The sequence below is a fragment of the Coturnix japonica genome, chromosome 4 (genome assembly GCF_001577835.2).
Source record: "Coturnix japonica isolate 7356 chromosome 4, Coturnix japonica 2.1, whole genome shotgun sequence".
In the NCBI taxonomy this organism is placed as follows: domain Eukaryota; kingdom Metazoa; phylum Chordata; class Aves; order Galliformes; family Phasianidae; genus Coturnix; species Coturnix japonica.
The window spans coordinates 4,150,714-4,178,036 of NC_029519.1; the positions used below are offsets into that span (position 1 = coordinate 4,150,714).

Genomic DNA, 27,323 nt, shown 5'->3' on the forward strand with positions numbered 1-27,323 from the left:
GATGGTAGGAAGTTCGAAAATCAGCCCAAATAACTCCCAAAGTTTGGTCGTGTTCATACAGTCCTACTTAAATGCCTACAAATTCAGGGAGGTCTAACCCTGATTCCTGCTGTGTCTCCTACAGGATTCAATAAATCACAGTCAAAAAGCTTTCCTTGGAGCTCTGAAATGAAAAAGCAATGAAAAAAATATATATCCTTTTGGTGCTAAAGCCAATATTTACATCCCTCAAGGTTTTCCAAAGAGAAGATAAACACATTGTTAATCTTTTCCTTCCCGCCCTCAGTTAGTGAACTAAATCTAATCTCCTGCAATAAAATGTGAAGGATCACAGTTTATGAGGAGCATGTCATGTACAGCCCATGTTCCGCCTGGTGTCATGCAGGGCAGTGCCCAAAGGCCAGACACTGGTTCTGAGACTCAATGATCCTATAATTCTGTGGTTCTGTGATTCCATGTTTCTACGGTTCTATGATAACTGGGGGGATCTGTTTGGAAGAACTGGAAAGTCACCATAGCAACCTTCCAGCAAAATCTTCACACATCCAAAGTGAAGTAAAACTCCTTTTTAGCCAAACGGCCCCAAAGAGTCTGAACATGTTTGGTGTTCGTGGCCATTTTCTGCTTGTTTGTGTTACTGTACTCCTTAATCTGGGTGTTTTTCTGCTTAGGACTTGAGGTGTCCTCTTCTAGAGCATTCCAGGTCACTTCTGACCTGAAGTGGTCCTGGTGCCTCTCCCTGCTTGGTCCCAGCTCACTCCGTGTCCCTCAGCAGCAAGCAGTATATCACATTGTTTTGAACTAAGCCATCCCTGATTAATGCAGTTGCAATAGGAAAAAGGGAACAGATTAACTTTACATCACAGTGTTACCCACTACAAGAAGGGGCCAGGCAGCTGCTGTGGGAAAATAAAAGCTAATGCTCTTTGCTGCAGCTGCTTTGGAATGAGGAACAAGGGCAGCCCTTCAGCTACTTCGTTCTGATCTGTGTTTTATAGTGCTACATGTTCTGGACTTTGCTCTGGACGTACGGCAGACTGGAGCATAATGATTTGTTTCTTAAATGTTATTGCAAAAGTCAACAAATCATTACTGGAGCAATAAAGGAGAATGTTGGGAAGGAAGATCTGTTGTCACAGCACGTTTTCCAGCACTTGAGAAATGCAGTTTTGGAACAGAAATCTCTTGCTTTCTGTTGCCTGACCCACAGAAAACATCACAACCTCCCACCTGGCTTTCTCTTCATTTTCTTCCTCATCTGTGTTTTGGCACCTGGAAGAAGAAGCCGCATTGAGCCCTTGGCAAAACCTTCCTGGATTTCAGTGCCACGCGGGGAGGTGAGTTTTGGAGCAGCATCTTGTAAAGAATGTGATGTTTTTTAGGAGCAAGTATGAAGCAGCAGAAATGTGCAGGACCTTCAGTTTGGTCACTGTCAGCTGGGAGCGCGTTGATTTGTATTACTGTAAATCTTGCTGTGGCAGCAGTAAGTGGGTGAAGCTTCCTAACTTTAATGTTGTAAAGTGCACTCTTGAAAGGAAAGTCGGAAAGTTGTTATTAACTCAGGTTTGTTTTGTTTGGGTTGTTTTTTCACATCGTTTTCTGATGTTATCTTACAAGTCTGGACACAAAGGAACAATCTCCATCTCACAAGTGGTCAGACGTAGTGTAACTCATAGCAGGAAGCCCCAGGCAAGGGCTGTGCTTGGTGCTGAGCCAGGTGACCCCAGAGGATGGTCTGATTTTGGGTGGTGCTTTGAGGAGCCAGGAGTTGGACTTGCTGATCCTTGTGGGTCTTTTCCAGCTCGTCTTTCAGAAACCAAAAGGTCTGCATAGAGCACCAGTGACTCAGTTTGCTCACAGAGGTTGGGAACTTCTGGACTCCTGTGCTGCAAGAGCCATCTCAGCAGCCTGCAGAAAGCAGCCTGAATGTCTCAGCCAGGCACCTGAGTGAGAGCCAACATCTCTCTTTCAGAACATGCCTGAAGAATGAAGAGGTCCACGCGTGCACCTGGAGAGCCCCTCATAGACAAAGCTCTCTGCATCTTGGTGGTTGCTGCGGGTTTGTTCCTCCTCGCAGGTAATTCTTAAAGGACTCACCACTGCACGAGCAGAATGCACCCTGCAGCCCAGCAGTGCTGTCCTGGTGCACACACACTGTGCATACATAGGAAACCCTTTTCTTAGCTGGTATTTTTCCTTCTTTATTTTGTTTTATTTCCCTGTCTGCCGAGTCAACCGCAGTCAGCTATGCTTCATGAGCACACTCAGTGCCCTTTCACTCTGCCATAGATAAAACCAGTAATTAGCTCTATATTGGATTTTGTATTTCTTTCTTTGACTTTTCCTCAAGAGTAATACGGGGCATAGAGATAATTCATGGCTCTGAAATGTTGGCTGGGGTCACTCCCAGCACATGATGCTGTCAAAGAACAGATGACTGCTTTCCAAGTAAAACCTCCATAATACAAAGGCTGGATTGACGTTTAGGGCTTGCCAAACGTTGCCACTTTCTGCTTTGGGTAGAGGCTCCTATTGTGTCTGCTATCACAGTGGCAGGGCTGATCCCTGATAGGCTGATTTGTCAGCTGGGGAGCAATGGTCCTCCAGTCAGTTGTTGGTGCCAGGTCTGTCATCTCACATCACAAAGCAATTCCCTTCTCTTGGGCAAACCCAATGGATCTGGCTTCTCAACCTCTGGGGCCCTGCAGTTGCTGAAAAGAACAGCTGAAGGTTGTTGTGTTTTCTTGTGCCCACTCAGCGCTTCAGCTATAACTAAGGAGCTGTCCCCATCTCTCTGCACACCCAGAAGCACTGCCATGGGTCACCCCTTATGGTCCCAGCACTGGTGATGTGCTTTGTGAGCCCATGCGCCAGGGTTTTCTCCTAGCAAGGCAGGGGATGGTGTGCTGGCAAAGAGCAGCTGCAATCCCAGCTCATGAACACTGATGTCACACACTGCTGCTCTGAATCCTACAGAATTCCACTCCAGGTGAAAATAATTATCGTGGTTGCAAACAAAGAGGGCTTAGTGGCATTGCAGTGGTGGAAGTGAGACCAGGATGTGGTGTGTGCTCCATCTGAATGCTGATGCACTCAGTGGAGCTGATTTTAGAAGTAGACAAACATGAAAGACAGTAGTGTTATTCTGTGTAAGGAGAAATATCCTCCTTATACTTTGAGAGCACAAGGGTACACCAGGACAGCAATACAAATACACAGCTTCCAGCCACCTACAGATGATTAGACTGTGTGTGGGTCATTTCCCACTTGCCTTCCATTTGAAACATGTGAAGGAGATGGGGAGAAGAGTCAGCTACTTTGGCAGCCTAGGACATGCCTAACCTTCATGAAAAGTGCAAACAGTCACTGGGATTTATTGACCAGATTAGATTTGAGGGATTTACAATACCTGGTTTGCATGGCAGGCGGGCAGGTTTGGGAATGACTTAAGTTCATTTGAGGAAAATGCTGTAAAAACAACCCCTAGGGTAGTAAACGACTCAGTGTAATAGCAGTTCTTACCTACAGGAAGTACATCCTATAGTAGTGAAGCATATGTATACATGTGAGCACAGAGACAAGTTAGGAACACAGATATCCTGCATAGGAGTAGTCTGAGCTACAAATGGAGTCTGATCAAATCTCCCTACCTTGATGGGTCACACATGGAGCTGGTGGAAAGGAAAAAGCTGCCAAACAAACTCTCCAAAGCCTGAAAAAAGACATCCCTTATTACTTATATTGTTAGCAGGAACCCTAACCTAAAGATCAGCGGTCAGATTTGCCGCTGGGAGCCAAACCTGCAAAGAACTCATTTCCCAGAGCTGAAACCTTTGCACTGAACACCCATAGAGATCTTGGACTAGGTGGACTCTGGACCTGAATTCTGTATCGGTTCCTATTGGGCATGTCTTGAGGACTTCAGCATTTCCTTTGCAGAAATAAACTCATCTTCTCTTTGCTAGTAATGTAGGTGGCCCCAGAATTTAATTTCAAAAGCAGCAAAAACCAGAAATGGAATAAATTTTACATGTTTTTATTGTCTTCCAAGTAAGTCACTGGATGAGATCATATTGCAGCTTTTTTTCTTTGAAATAAACACCTCATTTTCCTTCTTTACTTGATATATATATTTTTTTCTTTACAGAAACACGTTCTCTGCAGAGAGAAATACTGGATTTACTGGGAAGTAGTACTAAGTACGTGTCTCTGGTCAACCACAGCATCCCTCAGCTATGTCAGTTCACGGTGTGCATTGATCTGAACCGAACGACCAACACTAGCTCTTGGGCAGCATTTTCCTATGACACTAACAAAAACTCCACTGAAATAAATGACTTAGAGCTTGGGCTGTCTGGAGAAAACAGGCAGTTAAGAGTGCATCTTTTTGGCACTGTCCGAAACATTGAAATTGATTTAGCCCTTTTCACGTGGTATAGCGTGTGCTGCTTGTGGGACACCAGGAAGCAACTGCTGGAAGTCTACTGTAATGGTAATCTGTTGTATAGGGAAGCCATAAACAGCACAGAGTGCCTGAAGCCTAATGGAAGCCTGGTGCTGGGTCATCTACGTGTAGGAGAGGATAACTCTAATGCACCAGGGAGCAACGGCTTCATTGGCAGCTTGTACTACTTCCAAATGTGGGACCATGTGTTGCGCCAGGAGGAGCTGCTGGACTGCTCCATGGGCAATGTTGTCAGCTGGAGGGAAGAGTACTGGGACTTCAGCCACATCCTTCCTGTTGCTGGCCATCACCTCCGCTGTGGTGAGTCTCTCTGGTATTTTCTGTCCTTTGCGCTTGTGCATTGCAGGGGATCACGCACACAGAGTGGGGAACCCTCCACGTCTCAGGGCAAGCAGGGCTACCTAATGTCCTCAGAGTGAGACCAGCCATTAGTGAGATGATGTGATCACTTCTCTACAAGATTCCTGTTGGGGCTGTGTCCTACATGGATGTTGCTTCACTGAAAAGCTCTCATAGCAGTGTTTGGTGTTACCAGTCCTAGTGTCTGTGTGGACTACACAGTATTTAAATACTGCTTCTGCACTGTCTCTTCTCTAAGCTATGTCTTCATGCGTGTCACTGATGAGGGGCAGCATATCACACAAAGGATGAGCTAACCTGCAAGGCACCGCAGTAGTCCCGCCTTGGTGCCATGAACTACTGCATAGAAATCTCCCATCTGGGCAAGGGCTGTTGGAATCTGAGTTTTTCCCAAGACCAATTGCTCTCATGTACATACAGTTTAATGTGTGTGAGTATCTGGCCTGTGTCAGATCTTCGCAAGACCTTTGCTTCTACTATAAATCTAGTGCTTACTTTCATTAACTGCAGTTCATGAGCTGGTTGTTGCACAGGGACAAACTGGTGATAAACCAGATAGCAGTAACAGGGCGTGGTAAAGACAGCAGTGAGTGACTGTAGGATCATTAAGGTTGGAAAGTCCTCTAAGATCATCTAGTCTAACCATCTGCCTACCACCAGTACTGCCCACTAAAGCACATCCCTAAGTACCAATTCTGTCCTGTCTGTCAGACAGTGGCAGCAGTTCCTATTTGTTGTCCATATGGGGCCATATGTATTCAGTCTATGTCAATCAGAACATCTGAAAAGTGTACAAGAAATAGCTTGTGCCAAAGTGTTGCTGTGAAATAAGATGTCAAGGTGAAGAGCCATTTTGGTGCTACTGACACAACTTAAATCATTACTGATGCCATGTGATGGTTGCTAGCTGCAAGATTTGCATCTTGTGTTTATGTACCTGGGCACTGCTTTGGTCTGTAGGGTTTGGTTCAACTCAGCAGTACACAGTTTATGCAGTTGTGCTTGGTTTTGGAAATCCCACATTAGTTTTGGGCTTGTTTAGGCAAAGCGAGTGGAACTGCTCATGTGAATGCATAAGGAAGCAGCCTTACCATGGTTTGCCAAATGGTGTGAGTGCTATAATTATCCCAGCCATTAGGCTGCTTTGCTTGGTAGAGGAGTAAGGTTACTGTTTGGCCTTTGCTTTTGTTTTCTCAGAGCTCTTGATGGTGATCATTTGCTTTCCCAGCTCAGCTGGGCCTTTGCTAAAGGCAACCAAGTAGAATTGTGTGTTCCCATCCTCTGACTCAGCCTTCACCTCCTCCTCCCCCCACCTCACCCACACACTGATTTCTAATTCTCTTCTTGATTTTAAATAATCCAGGAGAGGGATGAATATTCAATGTATGAAAATGACTGCTGGTAATATAACGGTACATTTATTACAGTTTGCTTAGCAGTTGATCTAATTTTTGCTGCTTCTTTGAATAGAAATCAATCATGTTTGCAGAATGCCAAAGAAACCATCGATTAAATTCTCAAATTGAGACCCAGGACTTTAAAAATGTTATGGTACAGTGTTTTTTTAGCTGGAGATCTCCTCCTGTTGTCACCCCCTAACCCCAATTTTGTGAAGGGAATTACATGCGTGTTAACACAAACAAGGTTGCAGGATGCAGGTGGATGGTCCCACACTTGCCTGCTGGCAATGATCCCTGACATGGGAGAATAAACAGATTATTTTTTTCTTCAGGTGACAATGAGAAAGAGAGAATGAAAGAAATTGGAACCTGTGAAATTGTAATTATGCTTCTTTTGCCAGGAGATGGAAACAGCACCCCTGATTAGAATGGGTTTGGATTTTATTTGGCCATTTCTGTATGCTTATGCCTAGCAGATTTTTCTGATTCACTCTGGCTGACACCAGGTGATATCATACATCACCCCTGAGGCGATGGGTTTTGAAACAGTGCACTGTAGAAACAAGAAGGGAATGGAGCCTGTAATCACGGCTGCTTGCAGACTCCTGTCTGCAGAGAACCCGCAGCGCTGCAGCACCAGGACAGGCTGAGCCCCAGGCTTACAAATTGCTTGACTTATGGCTTGGCTAATCACAGTCTAATATCATGTCTATATTCCTATTAGGAAAGAAAAAGTAATTTGTTCCAATGGCAAGGCATGTCTGCACAGCAGTGGCCCTTCTGTATTCTCATCACAATTTCTTTCTAATGTGAATTCTTACAAAAGCTTGGAACAAAACACACACTTTCTTCCCCAGTTTCTGACAGCTCAAAACCGGGGACTATATATGGTGTCATAGCTGGGCCCGGAGAGCCCGTGCCTGCAGCTTCACATCACAGGAAGGCACTCAGGCTCCCACCAGCAGCTCATGCTGTGGGATTAAAGCCATGAAGAATGCATGAGCCCCAGGGGGGGAACCTGAGGGCAGCACTCTGGTGGTGACAGGGGGCTGGTGTGTGGGTGCTGGAGGGCAAAGCACACATTTTCAGCTTCAGGTCCTCGGGCTTTTTACTGGAGGTTGGTTTTCCTTTATCTCCAGGGTCTTGCTGTTACTTTAGTACATATTTCTGGTTTCTTGCTTTCTGCCCATTCATGTGTCAGCCCCTGTTCCTGTTACTGCCCATGGATGTGTTGCTATTGATTCAAATGGGTCAGAGATGGGCTTGTTATTATCTTAGTCGTGGGTGATTCTTCTTAGATAGAACTACAGCAGAGAAACCAGTGGCTGACAAAGCATGGTTTTATCCTCCCTATTTCTGAGCACGCTCCTTATTCATAGATACTGAGCTTTATATTCATGTGTTAAGTTTATTTCTCACTGTCAGAGCTAGAATTGTCAAGTCTGATAGTCACGTGAGTGAAGAAAAAGCACAGATCATCAGCACGGCAAGGTATCTGTACGTCTACAGCAAAATGTTGGGATCATGCTTTTCTTTCATCACCAAAGCTGTGATATTATACGGTGATTGGGTTCACTGCCATTCACTGTAAGCACTGCCGTTCTGTCCCTGTATGCCTGAGGAGGTGGCAGATTGCATGTGAAATGCAAAAGCCCCACCTGGTTTGACAAGGTGATTCACTCCAGGGAAAATTAGCTGAGAACGAATTCCCAGAATGTTTTACTTTGCATAGGACAGGCAGGACGGATGGTGTTTATAATGGGAATCCTTCTGCCAGGTTATCTTAAATCAAAGTCAGTAAACATAGCTGTTTGTTTCCAATTCGTTACTGTAGGCGATCCTGTGCTTGACAAGTGGCTTTTCCTGAAGGGTGGCACAGATTGTGCCAACAAGAAGGGAGCAGAGAGATAATTGCTCTTCAGCATAAGCAATAGAGAAACAGAACAAACAAACAAACACACAGAGGCGTATTTTCCCTTCACTCTGCAGCAGTCTGTTCTGAGTGGAGCAGCAGCAGCTCTTTGTGGCAGTGACCTCTGCTGAGAGACTGTCCCTCTCCTATGAATGATGTGCAGTGTTGATTCTCAGACCTTTCAATTGTTTTTCAGCAGGTTCAAGTGAGGCATCATCGACAGCGGCACCTACGCTGCCGCCGTTGTCTCCAAGCAGCAGTACCAATGTCTCCACTGCACGTAAGTGCCTTTCCAAAGCAGACTGTTTTAAATGCTGACCTGATTATCAGTGGCACCGACTGACACTGTACACACGACAGTTTAAGACCTGGTCACAAGTTCGTGCTTAGTGAGGTGGTGTTTGTCAGTAGATCATCCTATCTTTTCCTATGTATTCTTAGCACATGAGATAAAGCAAAGTTGGTGCACCACTGTCCTTTGTTTGTTACACTGAGATAACTTGGCCGTGACTTTGGGCCCTTAGATGTTCAGTGCAGTAATCTGGACTTAGATATGTGGAAGGTGGGATTTCCCACAGAGCTTCCATGAATGTGAGTGGGAAACACAGCCATGGCTAAGGGGAGGGATGAGGACAGAGTGCAGGTACCCATCTGTGCCAACTACAGGAAGCATCTCCCTTTGTTCTCATACTGCAGTCAGCTTCTATAGCATTGACATGGACTTTTCACTCTTCTACACAACTGAGAGAGCTCCTGATTACTATGACACAAGGAAGCTGGTAGAAAACTGGGTGAGTGCCACTCTTTTCTCCTCATTTATTTCTAGAAGGTATCAGATGATGAAGACAGCTGGTACAGAATGCAAACTTAGGGGGACAACACAGAAATAAGTCTCCATGTAACAATATTACAGGGTTTCATAACCATGTTATCCAACGCATTTTAAAGGGATAAAAATAACTTCAGAAAGAAGGGGGGAAGTGTTGACATTTTACAAATATTTTTAGCCCTTTTCATTGGGATTTAGAATTTCAGTGCCAATTATAAACTTGCAAGCAGTTCTAGAACAGGCATCGATAAGTGAAGTTAACAAAAATGTTGCTGTTTTCTTTGCAGTTTAGTGTCATATTTGCAGGTGAAGAACTAGTTGTGACAAACTTTAAAATCAGGTAAGCTGAATAATGACGTCACCCTGACACTACGTCCTTTGAGAGAAACTGCAGTCAGATTCCAGATACCACTGCACTGATGACCAGCCCCACTACAACAGTGCCTACCAGTGTCCTAACCCATATAACTGATCATTTGGAGCACCCAAGTTTTGTTGACTGGGCTTCCTTCACCCATAAGTGTACATCCTGACTAATGCAAAGAAAATATCTGCTGACAAATGGAGAAAGCATCTTTGGCCATATTAATTGAAACCCATGCTGCAGATCTCTGTGGGCTGTCTAGATTGTATAAGCAGTTATACTCTGGTTCTTATCCTGTCTAATGAAAGGGTATAGCAGTTCCAAGATCCTGCTCATAGAATGACAGAATCCTAGGATGTCTTGTGGGGGAAGGGACCTTAAAGATCTTCCAGTTCCAACCCCCACCATGGGCAGAGGCAGACCTTTTGCCCAAGACTCCTATTTTGTACCTTTGAAACCAATCCAGCTGTATTTATATCCAAACTGTGAGCAGCTAAGAGGGATGTTTAAGCAACTGCTGAATTCATAAAGGTGTCACTCACACAGACTTCGTGTTTTATCATTTTATGCATATTTTGTTTTCCTACTTTCTTCCATGACATCTGCAATTACTGCCTGCTTCACAAACAACAGCAATTCAGTAACACATGGCACTATTTACATGAGGTGAATATGATTCTGAAAACTGTAAGAGAAGAAATGAAAAATGAAACAAAGACTAAAGACGGAGCTACTTGAGAATCTTTGCTGCCCTATAGAAATGAAGTTGTTTAAATATCTCCAAGAAATTAAGAGAGAAAATGTTTTTAAAATGTGAGGAAAAGTAGAACACTTAAAGAATAGGAAACAAGATCTTAAACCAGATCCCTCCAGAGCTTCCTGTCTTAATGCATAACTGCCACAGCACTCAGAGATTTAGGCAGGTATACCTAAGCTGAATTCCAGATGACATCTCTGCTGCAAGGTCTGGCTTGGGGTCACAAGGTCTTTTTGGGCAGTAGCAGAATGGGATGAATAATATCTATCTGCTTAATATCAAATAATTATTCTATTCCATTGCAGGGTTAACTCTTCACAAAGCAGTGTGTACAAGAGGACCCGTGTATGTAACTTGTTATTTTCTGATTTAAAAACATACTTTTTCTTGCCTTTGCACTGAGGATATTGTAGTTACACAGTCTAAAGTGCTAATCCTACTATGTTCTGTGGAAAGCACTATATATAATGAACTCCATGTAAATCATTGGGCTGGAGAGTCACTGTGTCTGACAGTGGAATGTTCTTCATACGATGAAGGCAGGACATGCCCAGCACTCCTTGCAGTCAGCCTGCTTTGGAAGAGCCTTTGGGTGAGCACAGTGACCGAGCAGTGCTAGATATGGATCTACTCTGCTCTCCACATGAGTCAGTGCCCATGCACTGTGAGCTTCTGCTTTGTGTCCATGTACCCTAGAAGCATTCTGAAACAAAGGCTACTCTAGATATTTAGGTGCAGATAATATTTAAGCCATTAGGCTCTATTTTAATGAACACCTCGGTTTTCTACTGTTCCAATCACCCTTGCACCAGCTGATTCTAACCAGCTTTTATCTTTTTGTGTCCTATGTGAACTGAAGAAGAAGGCAAAGCAGGTGGCACAAAGGTAAGACTTGTGGTTATAAACTGGATTCTCCTAGTTCCCACTGATTTAATAAGAAAATCCTGCTTCCTGCTATGAGCCTGCTCATTAATACTCCATCTCAGAGGGGAGCCTTTAGTTCCATAAACCAGAAAAACACGTGTAGAATCAGAATCATAGTAATGCTCAGCTGAGATAAATGTATCTGAGTATCCAAGGTTTCCTTCCTATACTGGGGATCTTGACATACTTCCATGGCAAGCTGGGAGGTTTGTGCTGTGCTGCTGGCTGTGAGCAATGCCCCTCACAAAACCAGAACAGCGAGAGGCAGGCTCCATTGCTGGACTGTGCCCAAGAAGTCTGCCAGGATGAGGTCTGCCAGGATGAATCCTGCACCTCTTCTGCAGGAAATCCTAATTGCCTTCTGACTTCAGGCCAGGAGAGCAGAGGGAGCTGAGTTCCCATCAGCTTCAAAGGGTTGTAAGTGGTTACCCCAAGGGCCATGCTGAGTGGGAAACAACTGTGTAGAGACAGGAGCGAGTTGGAAACACTTGAAAGATCCCATTTCTTTGTTCTTTCTGCCGTGTCTGAAGCCACTCAAAAGAAAGGCATAGTCTTTCCAAACCTCCTTAAGTCAGCACATATAGTTGTTTTGAAGAGAAAATACTGGAATCCAGTGGAGAGCAGTTGGTTAAATCTGTGCTTTACAGGGAGCCTTGGTGTCTGCTGCCTCTGTTTGGACACAGAGTACTGAAGGACCTCATTGTTTTATGACTAACTCACTCTGGACTTTAAATCATAGTTGAAGAATGCTTACTTTCACAGAGATTTTCCTTTGCTAAGATAACATGATTAGGAAACCTTTTGAGGCAATTCCATGAAACTATAAATAGGTTCTTGTACTCACATTCCCAGTAATTTATACTTCACAATGCATTTCAAGTGATAAGGGCTTGTGGAGATAAAAAGTGGTATTTGGTGACATTTGCTGTATGATCACACTTATATTGAATAAAATGCATACAAGAATTATTCAATTCAATACAATTTTTGGTGTTACTCTCTATTTTTGCAGACAGTAACATCGTAACAATGAAATGTTCTTAATATCATAGTACTGATAACGTATGTTGTCTCTGTAGCTATGTTTGTAAGGCCATTATGAAGGTCACATCACATGAAACACAAGAAGTGCTGAGTCTCAAGATAAAACAGTTGCTGAATGACCCTTACCAAGTCGGACCATTGTCATTACATGTGGAACCTGAAGATGTGACTGTCAGACTAATAGGTGATACTTCATTAAAACCTCATTTCAACTGCAGGTTTTTAATCAAACTGAAACTCTGTGGAGAGGTTAGGACTAGGAAACATCCCTACAAGTATCCCTGTAAGATCCTGTTTGATGCACAAACCATAGAACGCAATGCAGAGGCACCTTTGCAATGAAACCAAACCCACCACAAACATACTCTTAGTGCTGGTGCTGATTGGGTTGAGTAGCAAATTGCAAGTAATCTTTTTGGTTTGGTAACAACCTTTATCATTCCTTAAAAGACAGAAGTAAGCCAGAGATAAGAGATAACAGACTGTACCTGAAATTCAAAAACACATTTTGTATCAAAGACTTCAAAGGTTAAGTACAAAACCTCAAGCTTGGATAAAAAGTCATCGATGGGACAAAGGGGGGCAGTGTGAAAGCAGCTTCAGATAGATGAGAGAAGCCTGCAGGAGGTATTGCTGTTGAATTATGATTCATGATGCTGTGAAGCTGACACTTTACCTGAGAACTGACCTTGTCAAACAAAAGGAGAAAAAGGTTTCAGAACAGCCAAAATACTTTGGGAAAATGCTTTCTTATGGCCAGTGAGCTTGCAAAATACTCCCATACAGCTCACAAAAGGTATAAAAGCAGTAGCCCGGTGCCAGCAGAAGCGGAAGTCGAGGGCTGAACAGCTGTGTTGGGGAAGTCTGCCTTCTGACTATTAAATCTTTTTAAAGATCTTTTATGTCTTTTGTACTCAGCACTACTGGATTGCCCAGAAGCTGTTTCACAGACCAAATACAAGGGCAGCTATTCCTGGCCTCAAACAAGTCCAGCTGCCATAGCAGAGGTCAGCTGCAGTAAAAACCCTCTGCAATCTGCTTGGAGGAGGTGGTGAGTGACCAGAACATCTCATTTTGGTTCTTGAATGACAAACAGGAGGAAGCACAAAGCTTTGTGTGATAGAGTCTAAATAGATGTCTGCAGTGGTGCACAACAGTGCCATGCCAGGAAGGATGGGCAGCATACATGGCTCGCTGAGTATAGACTGCAGAAAAAGGGAGTGCTGTGTAATTCCCATCACCTGCAGCAAGTGCAAGCCAGCCTAGCAAGAAGCTGACTGTCTGCTCGAGCGGGGAGGGGAAGCAGATGCACTGTAGCATTTGTGCCATCCACTCATGGCACTGTGCCCACCACTGGCAGAATGTCACTCCTTCCAGGAGTGGCTTTTGGACTGTTCCCACTGTGCTCAATGAGTGCTAAGTCGGGTCTGACTTGCAATGAATTTTCAAAATTGGGCTAATTGGTGAAGTATTGGAACAGGCTGCCCAGGGAAGTGGTGGAGTCACCATCCCTGGATGTGTTCAAGAAAAGGACATGACACACTGAGTGATATGGTAGAGTGATCATAGAATCATAAAGGTTGGAAAAGACCTATAAGAGTTATCTAGTCCAACCATCCCCCTACCACCAATATTACCCACTATTCCATGTCTCTCTGTACTACATCCACCCTGCCCTTAAACACCTCCAGGAACAGTGACCCCACCACACCCTGGGCAGCCTGTGCCAGTGTATCACCTCTCCTTCTCATAAGAAACGCTTCCTAATAATCAACCTGATAACCTACTATCCCAGTATCAACCTTGGTAGATGGATAGACTAAATGACCCTATTGGTCTTTTCAACCTTAATGATTCTATGATTTTAGTTACTTAAATTGGAAATATGGGGAATATCAATTAATGCATATTTTTCGTGTAACTTAAAATATAACGTCTCATTTTTCAGTGCAATTAATATCGATCTTGAGCAATCTTTCTGGAGCAAACCAAACATGACTGAATGTAAATTACTAGAAGAACTTCCAAGTAATATCCTGGATCTTCATAACATCATCATAACAGAAGGTAAGCCACTGGATACTTCCATGATACAGTGAATGGAAGTAAAATTGGTTATACTTAAGTAATGCATGTGTTGGACAGCAGAAAAACTGCAGCTGTAGCACTGTATTATGTGCACCCCACTCATTTGGTCATCTTAAAATATTTTTAATGTAGATGGATTTTGTGATTGCTTCAAATTCTCTAGCTACTGCTTGAAAGTATTGCCTCAAATCCAACTCTTAGATGTAGAACTAAGTAACTAGAGAACAATGTGATGGATTTTGATAGCCTACACTCTTATCACCAAGTAAAAGGAGTTCGTGTTCTGTAGATCTCACTGAAACATATCTGCAGTTACATTCAGTCTCTCTGACTCACAAGTAGTAGAGCTCAGGTACTATTAAAAAATTATAGCAGAACGATGAGATGATGAATGGCAAATACCAAACTTTCAAACTACATCATTCATAATTTGCTTTTCTGCTATGCCAATTAAGCAGCATTTGGGCAGAGGGAGAGGCTTGTTTAATTTTGAACTCACAAGTGATCAAAGTTAAACAGTATTTACAGATAATCTTTGTAAGCCCAAAGCAGGTGATTATATTCTTATGAAAACCACATTGTTTTCCTCCTTTAAAATACAACCTGAAATACCCAGATTTTGCTTTGAAGTTTTTGCCAGTTTTGTCGGCATGTTGAGGGCTTATTGACTTCTTTTGGGGCCGTAACTTCACAATAGATCAGAAGCATTATGTCCACACAGAAAGAGAGGAGAGGCACAGTCTAATCTCTTGTTCTAACATACATACTCGTAGCTCCACTAGATGTGGAGCCATGCTTTACATAAATCATCTGTACTTCACATAAATCATCTGTACTCCCCCTTTTTTTTTTTACTTTCCCCAGAGAATGCACAAGATGTTGTACAGCACATTTTATATCTCTTGCCGGATGCAACACTGGGTATAGAAGAACTAGAAGTCATTGGAAACAAAATTTCCGATACTGTGAAGTTTGTAGATTTAAGTGTGACACTTGCAGAGGCTATATTGACTATACTGGACTATATTTTCCTTCAAGAAATGGAGGATCAGAACATTAGAAAAATTACCAATAGGTAAGTAACATGGCTGCACAGAAGGGAATTTCCCCTCAGGTTCCAGGTGGGGCACAGAGTGCAGCTGCCCAGATGCTCGTATTGGAGAACTCTGCATTCATTGCCTTTCCAAACTTGTGAATCTGAGAGGGTCAGAAGCCAAAAATAGATGAGGAAATTTGCTGGGGAGAAAGCTTTGGGCAACATCAGGGTCCTTTTGGCTGTTATCTCTCTGCAAGGTCTATTGTGCTGCAGTGTGTGGAGTGGGGGCTGTGATGGCTGCTCACTGCCTTTGCCTTTGCAAACACACTTCTTTTTTTCAAGTGCAATACCCACTATTTACAGTTATCTTCCCATGCAATGTAAGCTTTTAGGGACAAGGATGACGTTCCAGTTGCTAATATATACCCTGAATTCCTGATCCATAATGGAGATGGAGTTGGCACGTAAAGTTCATAAGGAAAATGAAAATATTTTTACAGGAGAATATTAGGCAAATGAACATCACGTACTCTGATGATACCTGGCATGTGCTAAGAATGATATCCCAACAAGAGCCTTGACTTTGCTGCTGTAAGGTTACAGTAGTAATTCTGGACTTTGGGTACTTCAATGATTTAACTCCAGACTCTGAAGCTCTGGGGCCAAAAGGATCCCATGGGGGTTCTGCTGTGTCTGGGACCAGCAGTGTGAAGGTAACACCATAAACACCAGACCAAGACACAGGAAAGTTTTCTTTCAGTCTGCCAAAGCCAGCTGTCTTACACATTACCAGTAGACTATTATCCTTACTTGCATACTGCTGAATAGCTTTACGGGCTGCCAAACAAGAAGTCTAACTCTTTTAATACTCACATGCACTGAACTATCCAAATTTGCTGCTTCCTAAGGATTCCAGCCTCTTCTTTCTACTTAGAAACAAAACTCCACTGAGAGAAGAGGCCAGATGCCGGCCTCCATGCTCAGAGACAGTCAGAGCTTCTCTGCACGAGCCTGACCTCTGAATCAGCTGGACTACAGAGCTCCAGAAATCCCTTGCAGACTGAATTATTCTGGCTCTGATATTTTACCAGAGGGTATAATTAAGTAACTGCAAATAATCAGATTAGTCTGCTTTACAAGTTACTGCCTTTCAGATGAAATGTAGTATTTGTCTGGGTGTTAATTTTGCCTGATGTCATCCCAGAACTACCTCATGTTGCTCCTCAGATGCTCCAGGGCTGATTTAGTCCAATCCATTTAACTCTGTCTGGTGGTGGGCTGACTCTCAGCCACAGAAAACTATCATCCACCTGCCAGAATTTCAGCTGACCAAAACATGCTCAAACTTGAAGGTCTTTTCCAGCCTGGGATCAAGGATCTGGGGGTGCTGGTTGATGCTTGGCTGAACATGAGCCAGCTGTGTGCCCAGGTGGCCAAGAAGGCCAGTGGCATCCTGGCTTGTATAAGCAATAGTGTGATAGCAGGAGCAGGAGGTGGTCATCCCTCCATACTCAGCTCCTGAATGCATATTATGAAGTCAGGAGAGCATTTCAAGAGATGTGTCTTTTGTTCTTGCTGTTGCTGTCCATAAAGGATCCTGAAGACAACAGAGGAGATAGGCTATAAGCTGTCTCACACAGAAAGAAACACTTCAGTCATAACCACATCCTTTGCCTTGGTGGTGATGCGTCCGGATCCCAGCGCGTTTGAAGGAGTGGCCTTTGGTGTCACCTCCTATGACAAAGGAAGGGATATCAAGGTGAGAAATCCAGGCTATTCCTGCTGCTGGTGTGTGTGTGTGTGTGCTGGGGAAGGCAGCTCTGAGCACACTGTTTCTTTCCTACAGATCAGTGTTCAAGAAAACCCATTCGAAAATGCCTTGGCCTCAGTGCGTTTGCCAAAATCACTGAAGACCTTCTTAGGGGACAACCAAGCTGACCCAGAGATGTATTCAAAGATCCAGTTTAATTTTTTTGGCACGACTTCGCTCTTTGTGGTAACTATCATTCCTATGGGAACGTGGTAGCAATCGCTTCAGTTGTCCTTAATGTGCATGAAACCAAAACGCTGGCAGCGTGATCTACTCTGGGTGCATTTAGCATTGGGCTGACGGGGCATTAAGAAGTGTGCAGACAAAATGCATCCAAGCATCAAAACCTTCTCCACAGTGATAATGCTCCAAGAGGTATCTGGAGACAACAGATGTTTTCTTCCTTTTCTGTAGCTGATGTTAATCCTCTGCTTTTGTTCTGTAGTTAAAGGGTATTCCCCATCCTCCTCTGACAGTAAGCTCTTGCTTAAACAGTGTCCATAGCACGTGTCAAACGTCATGAAAATAATTTCAAGATTTCTTTCTCCATTAAAACAACAGCAGCACCAATACTCAGCATTTAGAAATGTTCTGGTATATGCTGCATTTTCTTCACTCTGGGACAAGAGTGTAGTTTAAAAAGAGACGTTTTGTTTGGTACAGTGGAGCACGCAGGGTGCTGAGCAATGCACTCCATGCAGAAGAAACATTCACAAGTTTGTCTGCAGTCTAATGAGCTAAATTATACACCACTGGATGTTTTGATATACAGAAATGGTTATGCAGATTTCTCAATCCAGCTGATGCAGCTGAAGCTGTTCTGCTTCTGCTGATGTGGAGACTGTCTCTGAACTGGCTGCTAACAGCGTGTTCTGATTAAGTAGCAAGCAGTTAAATTACATCAGGCATCCCATGGCGTTTTGCTGATTGCAGCTTCCAAGAAAGACAATTTGAGAAAGCAGTGAGGGGCAGGATTGCTGGTAACTTGAATGACTTGGAATTGTTTGCTTGTGTGCATTTTCCCACTGCAGGATGACAGCTTACAGAAGGAGAGGCTGAACACTTATGTTGTGAGTGCCAGCGTTGAAAATTCACTGATTCAGAACCTTAACGAACCTGTGAATATAACTCTTCAGCACATCAACAAAAATATGGTAGGATATGCGTTGAAATAAAGACGATTTCGCTTATACTTTAAATAAACTGATAAGTATGGAACATTTTGTTGACTGAGCTCTCCAACATCTATCACCCAAAGGACTGACAGTGGTTCGGTCCAATCCTGCAGGTTAGCAAAGCTCATGTTTCCACTGTAAACCCACACTTAGAAGCAGGGGGCATTTTCCTAATTTCCTTGCTTTGATCTGGTCAATTTCTTTCAATAAATAATATTTTTGCTAAAAAAAAAAAAAGGCAGCTTGGCTTTAACTGTAGTGATCCGTTGTTGCTTCTAATTCTGCAAATTGCTTTAGTCACAGAGAGGGATAAATCTCAAGAAATGCAAAAACATTGCATAGATATTATCAAAATCACTTTGGTTTGTGATCCTTCATAGAAACATAGAATAGCCTGGGTTGGAAAGGACCTCAAAGATCATCCAGTTTCTACTCCCTCTGCTATGTGCAGGGTGCCAACCAGCAGCCCAGGCTGCCCAGAGCCACATCCAGCCTGGCCTTTAATGCCTCCAGGGATGGGGCATCCACAGCCTCCTTGGGCAACCTGTTCCAGTGTGTCACCACCCTCCTTCAAAACGATGTTTCAAAGCTAAAATCAATCTTACAGTGTCTGCTTAGTGGGCATGTCTCTGACCTGTTGACCGGGTTAATCCATTACATCTTTGTGTTGCAAATGTTTATGGCCCACTTTCCACACAAACACACTGCAAAACAAAGGAAGAACTAAAATATTCAATACGCTGAATTTGATGAAGGTTCCAGTTAACAACAGCTTGACAATACTGCTTTTATGGCAATATGGACTTCACATATAGTTCTAGCAAATAACATATAACCAGAAATTTCATCCACATATCCTCTCTCTTCTGTCATTTTTACTCCATGAGGCCATCTGGCACCTCTTAGATTTTTTCCTCGACCTTTAAGAAATATCCTAATTAAATATTTAATGATTTATCATCCTAACCTACAGCTTTGGCTCTCTGCCTAATTATATTTGACAGCCTGCAGATCACAAGTCTTTAACAGCTTATCTGCTAGGGTGCTTCCTGTAAACTCTGTGCCTTATCAAACTTTATTAATAATAAAGAAAAATGAATCTGTGCCTTGGGAAAGTTTGCTGCAGCATTATGAGTAATAAACTTGAACATCCCCAAGAGCAAACACTGCATTAAATACCCATTCAAGCTGCTTGCAGCACACGCACAAACTCTATTTTTCTCTTAGGTTTCTTCTCCACCTTGTTTCAGAGTGAGAACAGGAACACTGAAATTCTAAAATAAAGTTTTTCTTATTGTGAGATTTGCTGGGTTTTTTTGTTGATGTCATGTGAAATATGGGTTTTTTATGGTAGATCTTATTCAGAACTTGGGCATTTCACCAGTAATTCAGTATGACACCTCAGATATCACGTGAAGCCAACAAGATGACACATAGGGATCAATCTGAGCTGGACAACTTGTCAGCTTTTCTGCCCAAACAGACAATGAATGATGCAGAAATTGGGAAAACTGAGAAAACCACTGACTTCCAGGGCTTCTCTTGGTAACGGGAACCCTTTGCTGGCTATGGTGCCATGGATGAGTGAGTGCACTTCTATCCCAGATGGTTTCCTGTGGCCAACAGTCTTACTGCTGCCAAACAGAGGCATCTTCAGGAACCTACAGACACCCAGGACCACCAACATGCCAATAAGAACAGAGAACAAGCTCCCCTCTTTCCTCATTCCAGAATGGGGGGAGTTAAATCAAAGTGCCATAGCTGTAAATCCCAGTCATAAGCAGAATGCAAGCCAATGCACAGATGTACTGAATTAATGTCACAGCCTCTTTTTCTTTCTCTGCTTTTAGGGTAATGCAGCAGTGCACTGTGTCTTCTGGGACTTTCTGAAGAATGGTAAGTGTGATATATAGTGCTGCTGTGCTCACTCTGTCACCAGAGCCTTTGGCTCCCATTTGAAATTTGGAGGCCATCTCCTTGCATCTGGCTCCTTCTGTTTTGCTGCTTTCCAATGGCTTTGATATCTCAGTAACTGGCATTATTTCTAGGGACACATGTCTGGCAATATGCAATGCTGGATAAGAAGAATTTTTTGACTATGGTTAGTCAAAGAAAAATAGCAGAAACACAACAGAACATCAGATGACTTCTCATAGTAGCCCCAGGGAAGTCAGTGGGGACTTTGCTGTGGTCTGGCTTTGAATATAGCTCAGAGTGTAAATGGATGCAGAAAGATAACCACGAGTTGGGTTAATTCAGACCACATGGGAGAGACCGTCTCCTTAATACTAATGTTAGATTTCATTTATTTATTTGTTTGTCTATTTATTTTTTAATTTCGAAGTTTAGCTTCTGAATATGCCATACATGCCACATAAATAGGGTCATAAATATGACCTCCTCAGGGAAGATCTGGCTTGTTTAGTGCTACACGCTGCCTAAACTTCCATACCTTCTTGCTTTCTCTGTGTGCAGGAATGTAAATGACTTTAAATATTTCTTCCTTCCACCAAAGGCTTTCATCCAAGTTTTGAGGCTCTCAGGCAACTGTGTAAGATGTGTTCCTGTGTGAAATATAATTTGTATGCTGCTAAATGACCCTGCAATCTGTACTAACTTGAGCTCGTATTCACACATTCTGCATGCTGCAGAGCTATAAATGACTGAGCATGACTAACTCTGCTTAAAAATCTCTTTTTCTATATTACACAGATGGACTGGGTGGTTGGAATACAACGGGGTGTGAAACGGAATATACAGATATGAATTACACAATCTGTTTTTGTAACCATCTTACCCATTTTGGAGTCTTGCTGGTAAGTACTCCATGAATCACCTCCAAAAGAGTCCCATGGCACCAGATAAAATCATCACTGGTTTTGGGGAGAGATGGGATATTCACATCCATCCCAGCTATTGGATATCTGCCATTTTCCTGAAATCAGTAGCAACAAACGAAGCAATTATAATAATTAGCGTGGCATAAAGTCCTCTAAATGTTGCTTGCTTCAAGACAAATTCATTTTATGGGTGTAGTTCAAACTTCTTTGCAAAGACACATAATCAATGTTCAAGTGCTATTTCTTGCATTCAAAATACTGTGTTTAATTTATTACCTGCCAGTTGGCAACTAATAATACGACAGTTTTGCCCACACTCTAACAGGAAGGGAAGTTTAATATAAATATAGGAGCTATCATTAACTATTACCTCCTGGCAGAAAAGTCAGTCAGTGTTTTAATACACAGAAAACCATTTCTAAAAGTTATATGTCAAAAAATGAGAGTGCAGAGATGACTGCCTGAGAATAGGTGGCAACAAATGCAAAGAGATGGGCAAGAATTGAACTCAGAATTGTCTGTTGCCTGTGGAGCTCAACCCGTGAGGGACAAGGTTGTCCCTCCCCACCAGGTCATGCCCAGCCTCCCCTAGGGGTCAGCATTGCCCCGCACAAGGAGAGGCACCAAAGACCTCTGCGGTAGCAAAAATAGGTCTTCTACGTAAAGGAATGAAGTTCTTCCAGGTTTTAGACAACTTGCTGAAATTTCTATTCAAGCAATTGGAATTCTGTCTTGTTTTAAGATCTCTTTTGCGCTTTCACTTAGATACAAGATTAGATACAAGTAGTTGACATCGCTAAGTCCATTGTGCACCAAAGGGGACTAGTTTGACATTCAGTGTTTCGCTAAATGACAGAGAAAACATGTTAAGAAACAACAAAAGTTCCATCATCCTCATTCCTGGCAGCAGCTGGGAGAAGCAGGGCCCAGCCTCCCACATGGCATTTGCAAGGCGATGCTCTTTGGATGTGCACTCTAAGATGTTTAGCAGATTTGTGCAGCTCCCAACATGGCAACTGATGCTGAAACATTAAAACTGGAGTTTCTACTACAAAGCAAGTTGAATAATCTTGGTGTGATACTGGAATCCTTGCTGAATTTCCATAGTACAGCACTGTCAGGTTCGCAACAAAGTGCTGGATGTCTGAAATGCTGAATGTCTGAACTGGCTGCGCTAGTCTGAATATTCTGCAGGGCTATACAGAAAGAAACACATAAAACATTGAAATTGTTTTTCTTAACAATGTGAAAGTGTGGAAAGCAATTTTCTTCATCTGGAAAACAACTGTGACTCTTTATCTTGCATCTAGGACTTGTCCCGGGCAGAAATAGATGCCACAAATGATCGAGTATTAACTCTGATAAGCTATGCAGGATGTGGTGCTTCTTCCCTTTTTTTGGCTATAACATTGGTGACATACCTAGCCCTTGAGTAAGTCTGATCCTTTCTCTTGTATCACTTTCTAATGCTTTTGCAACAATAACTGTTCAGAAGTTAGCAGAATGTTTGGTAATATTCACTGATGTGATTCACAAGGGGCAGGGTGAGATGCTGGGTTTAGTTTCATGCTGGATGTACCAGCAGCTCGTGGCACAATGGGGCTCCATGTTTAGGCAGCTGCAGAATGGACCCAGCACGATCTGTGCAGTGACATCCTTGTTACTTTTCACTCCTATTTAGAAAGTTGCGGAGAGACAATCCTGCAAAAATCCTGCTGAACCTCTGTGCCGCGTTGCTGATGTTGAATGTGATCTTCTTGATCAACCCCTGGCTGTCCTCCTACAACCTGCCTGCTCTTTGCATTGCCGTGGCTGCACTCCTGCACTATTTCCTGCTGGCAGCTTTCACCTGGATGTGCATGGAGTCTGTCCACCTCTACTTGGCTCTCGTCAAAGTTTTCAACATTTACATCCCAAAGTACATCCTCAAATGCTGCATTGCTGGATGGGGTAAGTCAGCAAAATTCCTTTTAACTTCTGTGCTTCTTACCTTCACTAAGATGGAACTAGCAGCAATGTGGTCCATACAGGCAAAAAGAAGCCCACGCCATGGCTCAGTTGTTAGAGAAGGTGTTATCAGAGGTGGTGACCTAGAGAACAGTTCGGTGTACATTGTTTTTGTAGCCATTAAAGGATGTTTTAAAGCCTTTTTTGAATGTTTTTGAACATAGTGCAGCATGTAATCATCTCTATCCTTAGATTTAATGTTGCATATAATCACTCTTGAGGGCAGCCATATGTAATGGCACTGCTGGCAGCAGTTGTTCTGAACAGAAAAGCCAGAACTGAAAGAAATATGGCAAATGGGAAATGAATGGAAGGGAAGACTGATCAAATGCTGGCTGGAAAATGTCTGTCTCTGTCAGATCTTAATACAAAATGCTGCTGTCTGCTTCTCTTTTGACACGCTGCTTTTTGTAATAATCAGTTCACTTTATTTTACCAGATTGGATCCCTTCTGGAGATGTTTGGACATTCACAAACATTTTGCAAACACAGATATTTTATGCCTACTCATTTGTAATTTACATAAATAAGGAGATTAATCCTGCTATGCTACACATTTAATTACACTCATTTCAGAAGGAGCTTTGGGAGTACAATTTGATCCCAAGAAGTACATGTCTGCAGTAATTAGTCATCAGAAATTATCTTACGTCTTCCCATATTCTTTATTTTAGTCTTTATATTGAAATATCTCTTCTTCTCTTGCTTCCCACATTAGGAATACCAGCGATTGTAACCATCATTGTGCTCATTATAAATAAAGACTCCTATGGTAATGGATCACAAAGTGAGAACAGTCCATTCAGCAATTTGTAAGTACAATATTCCAAGCTCTTTGATGGTCTTCAGAGTATCTTAAAGACAGAAGAAATAACCAAAAGGCAACAACTGCTCTCTTGTTTTTGTCTTTCCTTCCCTATCTCAGCTCACTCCTTTCAGTGGTTCTGGTTCAGTGGATCCTTTTGGGCCATAAGATAACTACATGGAGTAACTCTCACTTAGAGGACTGAACCTAAGGCTGGGCAGGGATTCTTCCAGCTTATTGCCCAACATTTTTTGCCACTATGTGTATCAGCTCTGCTTTTCCTCTTTGGATAATCTCCCTTTACGTAACAGCAACTCAGTTTGATATGATATTGGTATATGCTCCCTGCACATTCTCTCTTCTCCAGTGGGAAAATACTGCTTTCTTTCATCCTTTTCAAACAGATTTTATAGCAAGGAATGCTTTGCTTCATTTTTGTTGGTTGTTTTTTTCTCCTGCTTTCTATTTAGCACAATCTGATCACATATTGGCGAAAATTACCTTAAAAATTTGAATATCAGAGGGACAACACACTCATGACAGAGGGAAAACTGTTAATCAAACTCCTAATTAAGTCATTTTTAAATTGATTTTCCTAAGGTAGTGTACCATTGTCTGTGTATGTTGTTAATTTGTGAAACAATTAACAGATTTATCTGAATTTGACAGAAGATTCCAAGACATTGCATTTCTATAACACCCATGAAAAAGGCAAAAAATAGAGATTCTGTGAGTGTCAGTACTGGGGGAAAGCAATGGGTGTCAGGGAGTGCCATTGCTGGGTATCAGAGAACCACACAGGAGGATTATTTTGGAGACCAGGCTTCTTTAGCTTCCCTGCCCACAGAACTCCTCATCACGTTTCCCTTTCTTGCAGTTGCTGGATTCAAGATAACGTGGTGTTTTACGTCTCTGTTGTGGCCTATATCTTCTTGGTGTTTCTGACGAACACAGCCATGTTCATCACTGTTCTCCTCCAAATCCACTCAGTGAAATCAAGGTCACAAATGAAATCCAGATTCTGGAAACGTTTATTTCTCCAGGACCTCAAAAGTGCTTTCAGCTTGATGTTCCTCTTGGGCTTAACTTGGAGCTTTGCCTTTTTTGCCTGGGGAGCAGTGAGGATATTTTTCTTGTATCTCTTCAGCATCTTTAACACTTTGCAAGGTAATTTCTGAACAGAGTACAGCTATAAGTGCAATAGTTCAGGACTGTGGAGTAGAAATACATTTACAGCATCATATAATTAAAGCATGGGGGAAGTGGAGAGTTCATATAGGTTTTGAGTTACACTGCTTTGTTATTTTATTAGGAAAGCTCAACTGAAGTGAAATGACGGTGCTGTTTAGACAGCATAGCAATGATAGGTATTACCATTAGGTATGTGAAGGCGCACATTTGAAATGTAGGTCCCAAAAAGCACATACTTTCAGGAGCTGGTACAGTCTTTCCTTCCTGGGCATAAAAATGCTTGGTGAGAATCTCCACTAATTGTCAAATATACCCAATATATCAAATATATATTATACCAAATCTGCAGGAAGCTCTTCCTGATAACCTTACATATGCACCAATGTCTTTCAGTGCAATTCTGGACCAGTGTGTTACCGGTTCAGGGTCCACCTCTCTGCCCATCCACAACTTGCTGGAAATTCAGTGGCATATAAATACATCAGAAAAGGGAGAATCAAGCCCCAAACTTGTGATTTATTTTCTTGCTTCTTTAGGGTTCTTTATTTTTGTTTTTCACTGCCTGATGAAGGAAGATGTAGTGAAGCAGTGCCGAATACACTTTTGCTGTGGGAGATTTCAACAGAACAATTATTCTGGTAAGCATTAAGTGGTTTTCATTAGCTTGACTCATGTCACAAAATTCATACAGTAAGGAGCATGGGATTCTCTTCAATAGTTTCCTTCTACTTCTGCATTGCATTGGATACTCTTCCATGAACTGCTTATATGATGGGATCATGATGTGTCAGTACGCAGTTAAAAATGTAGATTTCTGAAAGAGATTTCAGCTTGCCCACTAATTCTGTACAAGGAAGGTACAAGATGCAGGCCCTGAACTTTCTCCTCTCTGGCAGTTTGAGATGTAACACACCATGAAGAATTTCCTGTACAGAATTTTATTCCTGTGCTTTCTAATCTGTTTTCAGGGTGGAATGGGTCAGGTACGACTCCTACATCTACACCAAGACCTCTAAACCACAGATCCCCTTCCCCAGCTTTGTGGAATCCAAATTCTAATGGGACAAGCTCAACTTTCAGTTCGGATACCTTCCCTGGGACTTCTCTGGATAGAAATTTTAGGATTGGTAAGAAAACAGACTAAGATGCAATAGGTTCTGTAGGGTCACTGTCAAATCCCAACCAATGGAAATTATTGGGAATGCTTTGACTGCTTTGTCTACACCAGACTTCAATTTGAGGTCAGTGACTGTGTTACAGATGCCTTTTTCTATATGGAAGGAAAGTCAGAAAGCCCTTAAGATCCTGGTATGGCTTTTCTCCAGAAGGAGGGGAACTCTCAGCTTAGCTTCCAACTGAGGCACCTAAGATAGGCTCTACTCTATGCCAGCTGGCTATTGTTCCCATAACACCTGTTTCCAGTTAGGGAGTTACTGTAGTATATTCTGTCTCTTGCATTCTCGGAAGAGAGAAGACACTGGGGATTGCAGGACCTGCTGTGAACCTGTTTAGTCCAGAAAGATCCCAGCAGAAGATTTTGCATTCCAAGATGGAGAAATTGTTGCAGGGTCAAATTCTGAAAGCAATGTTCCTTCTTAGGACTTCTGCTCTAAGCGCCAAACATTCCCAGCTGGTTTTAGATACGTGCTGATTTCTGTTAACTCCCCAGAATTAAAGCATAGGCATGTTCATTCAGTTGTGCACAGTCAGGTGTCTTTCTAAATAAGTGAAACCAAATAACCATCACTGAAAAATTCCCCCCATTGTTTTCTCTAGCTGAAGTTCATTACAACCCAAGTGCTATAACTCCAGAAGATGATGAAGCCAAGCGTCCTTATTCACAAAGAATGTCACCCATGGATGCAGAGCTGCGCTATGCACAGAAAGCAAGATTTTTTCATTGACGTTGAATTTGTTTTCTTCTGGTTATCTGATGGTGGTTGTCTTTTTTGGCACACAGAAATAAACACTGATTTAAATAATCACTCCCTACGTGTGTACTTTTAATCACTCTGAACACAGTTATAGAGCTAAACCTCCCCATGATCCAACAGCGTAGGCTTCACTGGCATGGCACAACTGACTGCACAGAGTTTGGTTCCCTTGTGTTTCTGAGATTAGCCATCATGATACAGAGACAGACTACTTTATTTTACCCATTATCACTCCTCATGGTCTTGCATTATGTTGTACACAATCCTATAATCCCTCTGCTCCCTTCATCTGGCACTCATCCTCAGAACCCAATATCCAGAATATTGAGTTTCAAGTCATATTTTTGAGCCCGTTAGCTGGCTGTCTCTGGAACAGATGGTT

General features: G+C 42.6%; 2 protein-coding genes across 5 annotated transcripts in view; one reads left to right on the forward strand and one right to left on the reverse strand.

Moving 5' to 3' along the window:
* Positions 1-27,323, reverse strand: part of MAP7D3 (MAP7 domain containing 3) — an 88,872-nt gene that overhangs the window by 45,437 nt on the left and 16,112 nt on the right. The window contains exon 2 of the mRNA XM_015860287.2: positions 20,962-21,099. Coding sequence (XP_015715773.1) covers positions 20,962-20,965 — 4 coding nt within the window. The 5' untranslated portion in view covers positions 20,966-21,099. The remainder of the gene's footprint in view (positions 1-20,961; positions 21,100-27,323) is intronic.
* Positions 233-26,989, forward strand: ADGRG4 (adhesion G protein-coupled receptor G4). 4 transcript variants are annotated; one of them, XM_032444178.1, is made up of 24 exons: positions 233-1,337; positions 1,802-2,077; positions 4,148-4,765; positions 8,334-8,417; positions 8,834-8,928; positions 9,254-9,306; positions 10,393-10,432; positions 10,947-10,972; positions 12,091-12,239; positions 12,974-13,106; positions 14,004-14,122; positions 15,008-15,218; positions 16,773-16,938; positions 17,026-17,175; positions 18,021-18,143; positions 20,015-20,060; positions 20,877-20,980; positions 22,315-22,436; positions 22,686-22,954; positions 23,730-23,823; positions 24,694-24,983; positions 25,544-25,645; positions 25,976-26,134; positions 26,784-26,989. In XM_032444178.1, the coding sequence occupies exons 2-24, from the start codon at positions 1,987-1,989 to the stop codon at positions 26,909-26,911; spliced, it is 3,372 nt and encodes a 1,123-aa protein (XP_032300069.1). In that variant the 5' UTR covers positions 233-1,337; positions 1,802-1,986; the 3' UTR covers positions 26,912-26,989. The 4 variants fall into 4 exon arrangements, with proteins under 4 accessions (XP_032300069.1, XP_015715771.1, XP_015715770.1 ...); XM_015860285.2 differs by having other exon boundaries at positions 10,950-10,972; XM_015860284.2 differs by having other exon boundaries at positions 8,337-8,417.